Source organism: Odocoileus virginianus, chromosome 6 (genome assembly GCF_023699985.2).
Source record: "Odocoileus virginianus isolate 20LAN1187 ecotype Illinois chromosome 6, Ovbor_1.2, whole genome shotgun sequence".
In the NCBI taxonomy this organism is placed as follows: Eukaryota; Metazoa; Chordata; class Mammalia; order Artiodactyla; family Cervidae; genus Odocoileus; species Odocoileus virginianus.
Window position 1 is genome coordinate 10,240,153 of NC_069679.1, and position 15,344 is coordinate 10,255,496.

General features: G+C 50.5%; 1 protein-coding gene across 10 annotated transcripts in view; it reads right to left on the reverse strand.

Moving 5' to 3' along the window:
* Positions 1-8,276: 8,276 nt before the first annotated feature.
* The window catches only part of TLE3 (TLE family member 3, transcriptional corepressor), a 48,883-nt gene continuing 41,815 nt past the window's right edge, over positions 8,277-15,344 (reverse strand). For all 10 annotated transcript variants that reach the window (XM_070468725.1, XM_070468723.1, XM_070468730.1 and 7 more), the window contains 6 exons: positions 14,611-14,860; positions 13,966-14,213; positions 13,220-13,367; positions 12,245-12,395; positions 11,153-11,229; positions 8,277-10,271 (listed from right to left, as the gene is read on the reverse strand). In XM_070468725.1, the coding sequence (XP_070324826.1) occupies positions 10,164-10,271; positions 11,153-11,229; positions 12,245-12,395; positions 13,220-13,367; positions 13,966-14,213; positions 14,611-14,860 (982 nt within the window). In that variant the 3' untranslated portion in view covers positions 8,277-10,163. The remainder of the gene's footprint in view (positions 10,272-11,152; positions 11,230-12,244; positions 12,396-13,219; positions 13,368-13,965; positions 14,214-14,610; positions 14,861-15,344) is intronic.

Sequence of the window (15,344 nt, forward strand, 5' to 3'; positions counted from 1 at the left end):
ACTCCCACCTTCCTCTCCCTTCCTTCCCTCCTCACAGATACCAACATCCTGGTGGCAGGCTGTGTTCTTTCCACTTGCGTTTTTATAGTTTGATGTGTATACTCAAATTTAGAATTGTTTTGTGTGGATTTATATTTGACATAAATAGTATCGTATCATATATTTCCTTTTGCAACTTGCTCTTTTCACACAACATTGTGTTTTTGAAATTTATCCAAGTTGATGCATGCAGATCTAGTTCATACATTTTAAAGCCTCCATACAATTTCTTTATACAAAAATGTATAGATTTTTCTTTATTCATTCCTCCAATAATGCGTTATTGCATTACTGGTTATTCACAGTTATTTTTGCTGCTTCAAACAATGGGGCAATGAAAAATCTCTGCATGTATCTCTTTGTGTAAGAGCTTCTCCAGCCTGTGTACTTGGAAGTAGAATTATCGGGTCATAGGGTTGTGTTGCTTCTACTTTGCTGTTGCCAAATTCTCGATGAAGTGGGTGACCCAGTTATGCTCCCACAAACAGTGTCTGACAATACTAGTCATTCCACATATTCATGGAAGCTGCATGTTATTAAACACAAAACTTGCCAATCCAATGGGAATGAGTTGTTCTCTTTTGCTTTGGTTTTTGGATTTGCATTTTCCTGATGAGTAGTGAGGACGGGGCACTTTCACCTGTTTTCTGGCCATTTGTGCTTCTCCTGTGAATCACCTGTGTTCTTCCCATTTTTCTGGGTTGTTTACCTCTATGTGCCAATTTAGAAAAATTCTTTACGTATTCCAGATATACTTCTGTGGCATTTGTATTTTTTCATGCTTTGTAACTTTATGACATCTTTTGTGGTACAGGTGTTTTAAATGTTAATACAGTCAAATTGACCTCTAATATTTTCATTATAGCTCTCAATTTCTGTATCTTGTTCAATGATCCTCTCCCTACTCAGATTTCTAAAAGTGTAAGGATTTTAATCCTGCTGGAATTTCTTTTTGTACGCTGAGTAAGGCAGGGATCCATTTCCGCTCCATAAAGATGGTCTATTGTGGTATATTGTCCCAGAACTGTTTGCTAGAAGAGCTTTTCTTTGGTGATACATAATGGCTCCTAGGTCATAGTCACATTTCATCTCTATGGAGACTTATTTATAGACTCCGTTTTATTTCGTTGGTCCATTTATCTATACGTGCACCAAGAGCTTATTTGCCTGCCGACTGTAGCCTTAAGTCCCTAATAAGTCTTGCTATCTGGAGGACAAGCTCTCCTTTCTTTTTCCTCTTCAAAATTATATTTGCTATTTTGAGTCCTTTATTCTTCAGATAAATATTAGTCTTAGCTTTTCAAAGTACATAGAAATCATTTTCTTTGGGTTTTGTTTGATATTGCATTATAAATTGCTGGGAAAGAGAGCTTTAAAAATGATGCTGAATTTTCTTATCAATGAATATGGTATAGCTTATGATCTGCACAGGTCTTTTAAAAGATTATTTCCTTCTGTAACATTTAATGTTTTTCTTCAAAAATGTCTTGTGTAGTTTTACTTAGTTTTACTCATAGGTCATATTTGTTGCTATTTGTAAAAGCATTTTTATTTCTTTACGTTATGCTTTGAAATTGGTTATTGCTTATGAATTGGAATGCTGTTGATTAATGAATATTGATTTCAGATCTAGCAATGTGGTTAAAATCTCTTATCTGTTTTAGTTGTATACTTTCTACATATATAGTCATACTATCCATAAATAATCATAGTTGTTTCATTTCAGTCATTGCATTCTTTTTTTTTGTTGTTGTTCTATTGTGTCCAATCGCATTGGGTAGAGCCTCCAGCCCAATGTTGAATAGAAACAGTAATAACAGCATTCTTGTTATGTTGCTGACTTTGAAATCATGCTTCTAAAACTTAATTTTTATCTATTATTGGGTTGCTGCTCATCTGGTTTAGCTGTCCATCATAGAATTAAAGACATTTTCTTTTATTCCTTGTTTGGTATGTTAAGGAAAATCATGAATGTTGAATTTTGTGAAATGTCTTTATCTATTTCTTTTGACTGATGAAACTAGATCTTCTAGCTGTGTTCTTCAATAGTTGGTTGTAGGGTCCTGTGATTCAGTTATGTTGTTCAAATCTTCCATATCCTTATTAATTTCTCTCTCAGCAATCTAAGAAATCTACCAATTTCTCTTAGTGGTTTGTTAAAACCTCCCATTTCTTTTTATAAAATTCTGTCCATTTTAAAAAATTTATGTAGTGTTCTGAACTTGGGAGCTCCCCCTCTACCTTTAAAGTCTTTTATCTATGACATTAAACGAGTCCCGTTTTTTTCATGCTAGGCTATCAAAATTGTTTTGTTTGCTTTTTATTTTTGGCTGCACCATACAACTTGCAGGATCTTAGTTCCCTGGCCACAGAGTATTGAATCCAGGCCCTGGCTCTGAAAGTGCTGATTCCTAACCACTGGACCTGCAGGGAATTCCCTGTTTTACTTTGATTTTATCCAACATGTCTGTCTGTCCACATGGATAAAGGGAATCCTAATTAGCTTGCTGTTTCATTTACCAGTATTGGACATTCCCTACCTGCTTTTTCGGAATCTTGTCAACTATTACCAGCAAACACTTGCACAGGTAGCTTCTCTCTGTGATATCCAGGAGAGACAAGACCACAGCCCCATCTCACTCTTGCTTCTGGCCTCAGTAGTGCAGGAGACCTCAAGGGTCCGCTTCTGAGCCATCAGCCCTGCGCTGGCTGATCTGCTTGGGAGGGCAGTTCAGAGTCAGGGTCAGAGTGAACATACTGTGGAGCTTTCTGGGCATTGACAGGCGTGCCCTGATGGATGTGAGGAAGGCCTGAGCTGGGCAGGGGATATTTCTGTCTTCTGTCTCTCCTTTCTATGTTCCTCATCTTGAGATCACTCATCTCCTGCTGCACTTGTGGTGTCAGTTCTTTCCAAGTTTCTGAACCAATCCTAATGATCCACCACCCACCCACTCATCCATCTACTCATTCATTTTTCCAGCCAGCCAGCCAGCAGCAGTATCATACAAATATTATAAGCTGTGTGATCTTGGAACTTCAGTGACATCATCTATAAAATGAATATAGTAATAGCATTGACCTCTTCGGACAGTTATGAGTTTAGGATTACACAATGCTTAAAAAGAACTGGCAGACACATACTAAGTCCTCTATTAAGAATAGCTATTATCTTCATCCCACACTCACTGATTCATTCAACTAGCATTTCCTGAGCATGTACTACATACTAAGGACCAGAGATACAAGACACAATCCCCGTTCACTCCCAGGCGGACATCAGGAGAGGATGATACCATTAACGTAAGAGCCATGATGCGCCGTGCATAGTACGTTCCACGAGAGCTGGCAGAGGACACTCCAACAGCACAGAGGAGACACAGCCAGTGCAGACTAAAGGAGCTGGGGGCTAGGGAAGGGCTCACTGGAAGTGAAACTAAAGCTGAGTGCTAAAGAATGAACGGGGGTGGCGGGGCGGGGGTTCAAAGAAAGATGCAGGACATTCCTGGCTGGAAGAGAAACACATAAATAACCTAAAATCAGAGTGTGGCCTCTTAGGGCATTGGAGGCATGTGTGACTGGTGTGAAAAGGTGACTCTAGAGACACTGGGAACCAGTTAAGGAGCTCAGACACAGTGCTGTGCCCAGGGTCATCGAGGCGCTCCAAGCAGAGCCCCACCAAGAGTTTGTCCACGGTGGGGACAGATGTGCAGCTTAATGTCCTACACAACTGTATCCACCAAACTAGGGACCCAGATCATGTCCAATGCTCCAGTGCACAGAGCCGCAGGTCTCTGCATGTCAGTTGAGGTGGGGACCTAGAACGTGGGGCTCAACACAGGCAGTCTCAACCCTCTGAACTGCAGCTCACCCCCTAGTATTTCCTCCTCATCCCCCTCCCCCTCCTGGCTCAGGTCAGAACCCGGCCTCTGAATGTCTCTCCTCCTGAGTTTCACTAGCCTGCTTGGCCTGAGTCTGAGCCTGACTTCTGCACAGGAGGGGATGGGCCAAAGAGAGGCTGCAGGAACTGGGACTTCAACACACAAGCTGGAGTGTAGCTCAGTTCAGTTCAGTTCAGTCGCTCAGTCGTGTCCGACTCTGTGACCCCATGAATCGCAGCATGCCAGGCCTCCCTGTCCATCACCAACTCCCGGAGTTTACTCAAACTCATGCCCATCGAGTCGGTGATGCCATCCAGACATTTCATCCTCTGTCGTCCCCTTCTCCTCCTGCCCCCAATCCCTCCCAGCATCAGGGTCTTTTCCAACGAGTCAACTGTTTGCATGAGATGGCCAAAGTATTGGAGTTTCAGCTTCAGCATCAGTCCTTCCAATGAACACCCAGGACTGATCTCCTTTAGGATGGACTGATTGGATCTCCTTGCAGTCCAAGGGACTTTCAAGAGGAGTGTAGCTAGGTCAGGGCAAAAGGGAGAACTAGGCGGGTTGAGGGAGGGAGATGGAGGAGGGTGTGCCTCTTACTCCGGGCCTTAGCACATGCTGTTCCTTCCACCTGGAACACTCTTCTCCCCACCTCCCTTGGGGCACAGCACCTCTTTGTTCTTTGGGCCTTGGTTCGGCTCACTCCTTCCAAGAAGTCCTTGCTCTGACCTCCACTCCCTGGGTAACATCTCTACTGTGTGGTGTGGCATCTTCTGGTTTGTGCCCTCACACATCTCATCCAAGTTATAGGCATTAGCATTAACCTGCTGGTATCTGCCTTCCTTTTGGACTTTTACCAGATGGTAAAAGAATCTGCCTGCAATGTGGGAGAGCAGGGTTTGATCCTGGGTTGGGAAGATCCCCTCTAGAAGGAACCGGCAACCCATTCCAGTATTTTTGTCTGAAGAATCCCATGGACAGAGGAGCTTGATGGACTACAGTCCATGAGGTTACAGAGTCGGACACAACTGAGCAACTCTCACACACACACACACACACACACTCACTCACACACGCACACTCACACACGCACACCTCATGAAGTGGCAGCTGTCAGTTTATGTGACTGTTTCTCCCGGCTGGCTGAGCACACTGCAGAGAGGGCAGGCATTGTGTCTTACTGATCTTTGCATCCTAGCACCTAGAACCATGCCTGACATATGTTCAGTTCTCTCCATAGAAATGTTGGTGGGATGGATGGGTAGATGAAAGGATGACTGGAGAGATGATTAGATGAGTGGGTGGGTGGATGGATGGATGGATGAGTGGGTGACTGGTGAATGGATGGAAACAAGGGTAAGATGGGTGGGTGTGTTCTAGAATGTTCTCAAGGCAGGATACTGGTTTCCATGACTCTTGTCGGCCATGGCCCTTCCATGAGGAATTTCCTCACCAGTCCTCTTAAAGAGGAGGCAGGAATCCTCATCCCCTAGATGCTAATCCTTGAAACAGTACCATTCAGTCCTGCCCGCAAAGCTGCTCTTTCACTGAGGTTGTGGTGTGGGTTTAGGGGAAGGGGATGTATGAGTCACAATGTTGGCTCAGGCTGTGTGACTCACGGTGAGTTATGTGCCCTTTATGGGCCTTCACTGTCCCACCTATCAAACTAGGGGCCAAGGATAGATGTCTCTTCAAATACAAAAGTTCCAATTTTGGTGTAATATTTAAAAACACTTCACAAGTTCGGTACATTTTATAGAGTACATTTCCTACTGTTGTCACAAAAACATCAAATGATGCCCAACCATGCAAATGAAAAAAGGCTCATCACGTTTGTTTGTTATACTTTATATTAAAAATAGTTCATTCTCAAACACTGTGTTCTTGAAAAATAATGTACACCCCATCTCCATGGGAGAGTCCATGGCCAGTTTATAACATTGAAGTCTTGCCATCACGCTTCCAGCTCCAGGTCTCTGTATCTGTTCCTTCCTGCAGACCCTGTGATTTAGGACAGTCACTACCTCTGCTGGGGTCGGGGCAGTGACTCAGAGAGGCCTGAGAGTGAATTGCTCTGCCATTGTTACAGATGGCCTGGACATTTGCACATCATCTGACGTGACCTGAAGCCACGAACACTGGCTTCTGACGACCATGTCCTGTTTGTTTCAAAGATCTTGCTTCAAGCAAAGGCAGTGTGACCAAGCTGGAAGACCTTCAAAAGCCAGCCCCTTCTCTGGCCTTCAGTGACAAGCCTCAGGACACCCCCACTTGCCATGAGAAACAGGATAAACCCAAGCCAGGGAAAGCTCAGCCTTTATTCACTGGTGCTGCCCTGGGTCTATGATGTCCTGGGCACTGTCTTCAGTCCGTGAAACCAGTCTAGCTGTGTGGACAAGCAAACAGGAGCACTGAAGAGTTGCAAATGCTATGATCAGTATGAGCCTGGATTTTTGCAGGAATGGTTAAGGGGTGACTTTGAAAAATGCTTGGAAAATGGGACTTCCCTCGTAGCTCAGTTGGAAAAGAATCGGCCTGCTGTTCAGGAGTCCACCTGCAATGCAGGAGTCTTGGGTTTGATTCTTGAGTTGGTAAGATCCCCTGGAGAAGGAAATGGCAACCCCACTCCAGTATTCTTGCTTGTGAAATCCCATGGATAGAGGAACCTGGCAGGCTAGTCCATGGGGTCGCAACTGTCAGATATGACTTAGCAACTAAACCACCACAGGAAAATGCTATCAAGGTTTTCTACAACTTTGTTGACGAGGAGGTAAGGGCAATCTTGGGGGATTAGAGATGGAAATCAGATTGTGTACAGTATTTGGGTCCTTCCCTAAAGATCTGAAGAGGCCTCCCAAACCTTCAAGTGCAGAGGAATCACCTGCAGTCACGAGAGGTGGATATGGCTTCAGTAGGACTGAGTTGGGGCTGAGGTTCTGTAAAGTGGAAAGTGCGGGAGGGGAGCAGTGGTGGGTTGGGAGGCGGTAGTGAGGCAGACAAGCATGCGCAATGAGGCGCTCAGGGTGGAGAGGCTTGTGAGCTTGTGTCAGGACAGTCCCAGCGAGTACAGGCAGCCAGCCGAAGGATGTGTTCCCAACCGCACTTTCACAGGTCAGGTGTCTTTCTTGATCTCCACTGGCCTGAACCGAATCTTGATCATCTCCCCACGCTTAATTGTGCCCAGAACCTCTTGGTACAAGAGCCTTTCTGAGATGGTCTCCCCTTCTCAGCAATGGGCCTGACACTGGCCGTTACTCCCAGGAGCTAAAAGTGGAGGGGAACATTCCGAGACATTCTCCCCTCACGGGGACCTGCAACCCTCAGGCACACAGAGAATGTTCTGGCCGAAGTCTCCCCCATTTGGTCCCTCTAGCTCTCTGTGGTGAGGACCAGACTTCGACAAGCAAGGAAAGTGTGGTTCAAAGGGGTTTTTCTTTACTTGTTTGTGTCACCAGTACAAGACAGAAATGCCAGCCGAACACAGCCCCAGATGGGCCTTCTTCCTACATGCTGGAAGCTTCTCTTCTGTAAGCCTGACAGGGAGCCCAGCTCCAGGTAAGGGACCCCGGTATGTGCAGTCCAGCTGTCCTTTCGAGGCTTGGAATAAAGACTGCTTTATCTGGATGCTCACTCCTTTTAATGTTCAATCCCCTTTCTTGAATGAAATAACGGCAGACAATCGTTTGTGTGTGCTGATTTACAGTGACTTTGCATGACTTGGAAACCACGTTGGTCCCACACTCTGGAGATTTAGCTCATGGCTGCATGATGCCCAGGAACCTGGGAACCACCCCCCTCCCCGTCCCCAGGCCAGTTCTGCCTCCCCGAGGGCACTACCCCCATTTCCTATCCTGTCCTCTCTGTAAACCCCTCCAAAGTGGGGTTGCCTCGCACCATCTGAAGTTAAGCTTAAAAAAGACAGTAGTGGTTTTCAGGGTCCTGATGGTCATAGACACTTTGCAATTTTTCTGCAAGTTCATCACATTTCATTTTTTTCTCCCCCAAAAAGTTGGGCAGTGGCAGTTATACAGGATACCGGTGTTAACTGTGGACTTCACTGTCCTGAGGAGACCCCCTTGCCCCACCCCGCCTTAAACTGGGGAGACAGCGCAGGGCTGGGGTCATGAAAACACTGCCTTTTTAACTGTCCCGCACGATCACTTTCTAGGAGCAGGGGCAGCATGGGAATGCTTTAAAAAAGCAGTGCTCACATTTACGGATGACAAGCGAAGTCACCCAGGACATGGGCTGACAGCACCCCACCCCTCTTCTTGGGGGTGGGGGGGGTGGAGAATGGAGAAAAACTACTGGGTGGGAGGGCAGGGGGAGGAGGAAGAATTAAAACACAACAATCAAACCAACCTTTAAATAGTAACTTTTAAAAATATAAAAACAGGTCATTACAATGACTTTTTCATTTTCTTTTTTTCTTCAGGAATCAACTTGTCTTCTACCCTTGCCTTCCCTTGCGGCAAGAGCCTTAACAACAGGTGGTGGCTAAGCATCTGAGACCCAGAGAGAGACTGAGGGACAGGAAGAGAGACAGACTCTGGACACCCCTCCCCAACCTCAGAAAGTTAAGGGCACCCACCTTGCCCTTCTCTTCGGCCTCCGGAGCCAGGTAGGAGGGGGAGGGGCTCACCTGGGAGCAAGAGCATTGGAGAGAGGTTCACTGGGAAACCCCCTCCCTTCTCACCAGACAGAATCACACATTATAAAATAAGCCATAAAAATGCAGTATAAAAATTATCTTCCATATGCTACATCCATGGAGAGCCCACCACCAGGACTCATAACGGCCTTTAGCTTTTCCTTAGAAGAAAAAAAAAAAAAAGACCAAAGTAAAAACAAAACAAAAAACAAAATCCTAATACCTCAGAACATTTTGGTACCAAAAAGTGGCACTGCAGGAGCTGATATTCTACCTGTAAGCTGTTTGGGCTCCTAAGAGAGACAGGAAGCCAGGAGAAGTCAGCACGGTGCACCCCCAGCGGAACCCCTTAGACTCCATCCTGCAGGTTAAAATACACGTTTTCCCTCTAAGGAGAGAGTAAGGGGTCAGAGGCAGGAAAGTGGGGAGAAGGCATTTTATGAAAGGACATCACTTCTAATTCTTTTTATTCAAATTAAAAAAAAAAAAAAAAAAAAAAGCACCCACATCAGTTGCTATTTTTTTCTCTGGTAGCTCCCTGAGCTGAGTTGCTATGCGTTCCTCTAACTTTGTGTCCTTTTCAGGCAGGTTGTGTCCGAAGATTAAGTAGGGCTGGAGACAGAGTGCCTTTGAACTTCCATTTCTCATCACGACAACCAAGTGTGCACCAAAGAGAGATGGAGGTGGGGGTGTGGAGGGGGAGACAGATAGACGGACAGGCTCAGACGCCTGAGAGAGGGACCAAGAGGCTAATTAAGAGGCAGGTGGGACTCGGGAGGCCACAGAAAAATTCACCGTTGTTTCTGCTGCCATCAGCCTGGACGGGCACCCATCTCAAGCTCTGCCTGTCCGTCAGTCTGTCTGGAGCTAGGTCCTGACATGCCTTAAGACGATCCCCAGGTCCACATGGAGACACGCTCACCCAGGGGGTACCTGATGGCTGACCTGGCTGCCTCCTCCACCCAGGCGTCTTCTCCCCCTACCACTCCCTCTTCATTCTGCCCGCTCCCTGCCTCCCCTCCCCAGATGGGAACTTCTGTTTAAAAAAAAAAAAAACAAAGCCACCACCACGAGTGGATTACAAATACAGCAGGCGAAATACACGGCTGGCACTGCCGGTGGGAAGGGGCCTCCTCCCCCGCTGACCAGTCCGAGACAGGAGTCTGTTATTTACACTTTTCACAAACCTTTAGCGCTGCACAGTCGGGGACGTGAAACCCTCCCCCGCTCCCTGGTACAAACGTGTGGTCCACGCTCCAGTGTCCCCGAGGCGGGGCAGGGGGACACATCAAAAGAAAGGGCAAGGAGAGAGATTCACAAGGGTGTATGTGGAGAGCCGGAGCCATGAGCCTCCAAATAAATCTATGTGCAGCCTCTGCCAGCATCGTGACGGAAGGAGGAGGGGAGAAATCCATCGGAGTCCGTGAGACACAGGAGTCCAGGCCCAGGAGCCCCGGCTGCGACAGGCACGCCCTCTCAGCCCGCCGGAGCGTGGAGCTGGGCCGCTGGCTGCCCATCCTCTGTGTCTGCGGGGTCTCCCTGGCACAGCCGAGTCTGTGTCTCCCAGAGCGTGACAGCCCCATCACAGTCCTTGCTTAGTAGATGACCTCATAAACCGTGGCCTTCTTGTCACCAGAGCCTGTTACAATATATTTGTCATCCGCCGAAATGTCACAGCTCAAGACCGACGAGGATTCCTTAGACTGGAAGAGGAGAGAGAAAGGACAGAAACTCACTTTTTGGGTACTCAGCACTCTCTCGGTGCTCTCTGAATTCACCTGCCCTCTGCCCAGCCTGGAGCGCACGCTGCGAGGCCTTCAAACACAGCCCTTCCCATTAAGAGGGGCCCCTTCTACCTGCTTCCCCATAAGGAAAAGTTCATTAACTGGGCCAGATGTGATCTTTACAGTTAGCTCCGAGCAGCAAAACAGAGCACTTGAGTGTTAGCTTTGCATCCTGAGTTTATAAACAGGAAGAAGCGTTTCTGAGCTGGGAGCTGGTGTCAGTGGGCCAGGCCCTCAGTCTGGTGAGCTAAAAAAAAGGACTTGCACTTAAATTTTGAGCATCCAGTGTAACTAGATACTGCTGAAAGTTATTATGTGTGATGCACCAGATGCCAGACTTCCAGACTGCATTAAGAGTGTCTTACTGACTGACACCTCCTTCAGGATCCTTCTGGATCCTTCTCCGGCCCCATACCTCAACTTACTTGAAACCAGATAACATAGCTCAGAAAAAAAAAAAAAGCTGCCCAGTTTGCTCAAATGCCTGGTGCACCTCCTGTGAGGGCTCAGCATGCAGGCCAGAGCCAAGAGCATGTTTTTATTCCTCCTTGCTCTAGAAATCCTACAAGAGCCCCTGCTAAAAGCCCTCGCCCCAATCGGTCAGACGCCACTAGCAGCAGAGTATGCGTCCCGCTGATGTGCCCAAGTCCAAAACCTCGCTGCTGAGAAGCCGTCTTGGACCCCCAGCAGGTGGGGGTCAGGGCAAGTCCTGCTCTGCCTCCCCTATCCCTGCCCCATCACCATGGCCAGGCCCGGACTCTCAGCAGAATCAAGAGGGGCACTTGGAGGGCGGGTAGTACCTGGAATATGCTGGCTCCATAGGGAGTCCTCCAGGCGTTGAGAAGGTTATCTTTCCCAGTGCTCACAAACCACTTGCCTGCAGGCAAAGGAAACATCAGGTTGTGGGCTGCTGCCCTCTAAAGCAAGACCCACCCCACACATGGCCAGCTACCATGGAAACGCGGTGTGACCCACTAACCAGTGCTGGGCTGACTCTTCCCTTGTAAGAAGCATTTTGTAATCAAGACACCCACCCCCCCTACCCCGCCACATACACACACAGACACACGGACACTCAGATACTGCCTTTCTCTGCAATCAGAGGGAGGGGTGGGCAGGCTGGGACAGAGAAAGGCAGGATCTGCAGTTAATCATAGGGATTACACTTCCCCAGAAGATTCTTTTTAAAGCCACTAAGCTCAACTGACCCATCTTGATTCTACTACTGAAAGATGGCAGGAGGTACTGGGGATGGCGAAGCTCCAAGCGGCTGGCGATCCAGCCAAAGGCGGGGGGTCTCTGCAGGCATGTCATCAGATCTTTGCCTGCGTTAAAGCTCCAGGGCTCCCGAAGCCCTGGGGGGGTGCCTGCTATTCCTGGTCCATAAAAACCTGTTCGGGCTCAGAGAGGCTGGGACCGTCCTCAGCTGCACAGCTAGTCAGGGGGCCGGCACATCCTCCAGTCCAGAGCTGTGCCCACCATGGTCCAAACCACCTGGAAGTACTGCCCGTAGGGCTGGGCATACTACCCCTCTGCTCCTGGCCAGCAAGGTCTGGCTCTGGCCTGGCATCACAGGTGCCTGGTACCCTGTGGCAGTATCTGCATCCTCAGATGTGGGGTGGTCTCGGTCAGGAGCCTGGTGCTGAGACTGTGCTCACTTAGGGGGGCTCCGGCCCTCGTCTGAGCTCTGAGCTGCCTCCCTGCACAGAGGGCCGGCCAGGCCCCCGTGCCCCCGGCTCCCGGGCCCCAGGCCCCCGCTGCCCAGGCCCCCACGGCCCCAGGCCCCCGCACCCCAGGCCCCTGTTCCCCCGGCTCCCGGGCCCCAGGCCCCCGCTGCCCAGGCCCCCGCGCCCCAGGCCCCTGCTGCCCAGGCCCCCGCGCCCCCGGCTCACCGCAGTAGGCGAACTTGAGGGACAGCACGCAGCTCTCGTGCAGGTGCAGCTGATACTTGTCGGGCTTGGTGTGGTGCAGCACCTCCACGTTGCTGCTCTCCATGCCCACGGCCAGCCACTCCCCGGTGGGGCAGTAACCCAGCGAGAAGATCTGCTCGGGAGGGGAGGACAGAGATTGGCATTCTCCAAAACCACGATGGGGGTGGCTGAAAAGGGGCCAGGAGGAGGGGCGCTCCTCCACGGCCCTGCTCAGGAACCCGTGGGCTCAGAGTCTTACTGACTCCCTCCCCCAGCACCTCCCCACCTGTCATGTGCAATGCCAAGTCCCCCTCTCTCCCCCTCCAGGGAATAGTGTTTTATCCCCAGTCAACTTCCCAGGTGAGGAAGCTGAGGCTCAGAGAGGTTGCTGACTCTGGAAATAAAGTGGCAGAGCCAGGATTCAAACTCAGAGATGACACAGATATTTCACTTTCAAAGTTCTTCTCTGTCTCAGTGACTTTTACCTTTCCTTAAGAAAAATATGAGTAAATAAAACACTAATGTATTAAACATACAAGATTAAAACATTAACACAAATAATACAGTAACAAAAAATAATACCTAGCATTTATAGAATGCTTTCTATAGGCTTATAGCCAAGGCTTTCAGAGGGACCATTTCAGGTGCTCACACCAGACCCATGAGGTAGCTATGACTATTCCCATCCCGTGAATGAGAAAACTGAGGCCAAATGCTCGATGGCAGAAGAGCTGGGTCACGTCTGAGCAGCAGGGGCAAGTCGACCGACTCCAAAGCCTTGTGGATTCTATTTCATGGCACTTCCTCCAGGAAGCCTTCCCAGATGACTCAGGTTGGTCTCAGGTCCACTTGTAATGGTTACGCGTGAGGACCCCTTGGTCCCCCGAACCAGCCACTGAGACCCGGGAGGGAGGCCCCACGCTGCTCCAGCGGACGGGGAGGGGCTCAGGCGCGCACCTGGGAGGTGAAGTCGTGCTGCTGCAGCTGCCGGCCCTCCCGCAGGTCCCAGGAGCGCACGGTGTTGTCCAGGCCTCCCGTCCACAGCTTGGTGCCGTCATGGGAGATGTCTATGCAGCTGGCCCCGTCCGTGTGGCCCTGGAACTGCCTAGGAAGGCCAGGCAGGGGTGAGGGCAAGCCCCAGGGAAGCACTGACTGCTATGTTGACAGCTGTCGCAGGGAGATGCCAACTGTGTCCCAGCAGAACAGTGAACTGTGCTCCACGGTCCCCCAGGGCTCCTTTCAGACTCCACTCGAGCATCTCGGCTAGGGCCGGGACTTGCACGAGGTCACAGGGAGGCAGGACTCAGACCCAGCAGCTTTGCTCCCGAGGCCCCACACTTAAGCTCCTCCATTCCGGTCTGGACGCCTCTTCTTCTCCCCACGTCTCTCCTCCGAGTCTCAACTTATCTGAGAGTTCTGCCCTCCCAGGTCTGCTCCAGGCCCCCTCTCCCCAGAGCTTTGTGCAAGCCTCTGATCCACAGAGCCCTCCCTCCTCTGCCTGTGCTAGGCACCTGGCACAAGCCATCATTTCACCTGGGAGCCCTTGCCTGTGCCATCCAGGCCATCATTTCACCTGGGAGCCCTTGCCTGTGCCATCCTGGCCACACCCCAGCACCTCAGACAGGCCAGTCACAGCCACGATGCCAGACACAGCCAGCACGGCCTTCCCAGGATGAGGACCCCCACTTCCTCCCGTGCCTCACCTGACCAGGGTCTGGTTGTGCAGGTCCCACACGGCGATGTTGCCGTCACTACAGCAGGAGAAGCAGACTTTGGCATCAGGGCTGATGGCCAGGGCGTAGCAGGCCGGAGCCGAGGACGTCAACTCAGCCTTGATGCGTGGCGTGGGGGAGGCCAGGTCCCAGATAGTGAGCGTGCTGGCCTCGCCGCCCACGATGAGCGTGCGCCCGTCAGGGAGCAGCTTGCAAGAGCGGATGTAGTTGTCCCTGTTCTGAAGGGGGAGGGGGCAGTGTTCAGCACCACCCACCTCTCCTCCCGGGGAACTGGGAAAGTCACGTCCAGCAACACCGAGCACCCTCGCCACGTCTGCTCACTTCTTGCCCTTATTCGCGGCCACCAGGCTGACCCCACTGCTCACTCGTGACTTTAAACTTTCATTTCTTCACAAACCCCTGGAGACCAGCATCATCTCCCCTTACAATGAAAGCAGGGCTCAGAGAGATCTGCCAGGTTGCCCAAAGCCTCCCAGTAGATACAGGGCTGCCCCTGGCCAGGTCAGTGGGGCACCACCCCAGGCCCCAGCTGCCCTGCTCTTCTATAGCAGCTAGAAGGGATGCCCGCTCTCCTGTAACAGCTAGAAGGGATGCCCATGGCCCCGGAATCCTCACCAGGCAGTCCAGCTGGGAGATGGGGCTCTTGCTCCCTGGCTGGCTGATGTCCCAGATCTTCACGCAGCCCTTGCCTCCTGTGTAGACGTGGCGCGTGGGGTTGCTGATGGTCACTGCACACACCACCTCCCCGTGGCTGAGTGTGTTGATCTGCCGGGCGTGCCTGGGGATGCCAGGGCCTGCCAGGGCGTCGTGGGGGAAGGGCACAGGCTGCATCTGCCCATCGGCGCTCACATGGAAAGAGTAGGCTCTGAAAGGGGGAGAACCACGCTTCTGCCATCTCCAGTCCTCTAACAGTTTCCTGACTGGCCCTAACCCCTACCTGGCCTGCCTGCCTCCAGGATCTGCCTCCTGCCCTGATCTTTGGAAGCATGGTAACCCCAACCTCCTTGACCTGGCTCCACCAGGGCAGAGACAGCTTCACAGTCTTGCCTTGACTTCTGCCCCTGCTTATAGATCCTCGCTCCAAACCAGGCCACTGACCCCTCACTGCCTTGGAACACCCTTTCCCACCATCTATACAATCCCTAGCACTCTGACCCCAGAAGGACCCAGCTTGAATGCCACCCCTCCTCTAGGAGCCAGTAGTACTAGGGAAGAAAATCTGTTTGCCCCCCCAACCCTAAGTGAATCACAGGGTACACATCAGAGCTGGGGTGAGCCAGCGTGGCCTGCCTGCTGTCTCAGGTCACACGAGTGCCAGCTGCGGCTGGAACCCACAGGAACCCCAGGGC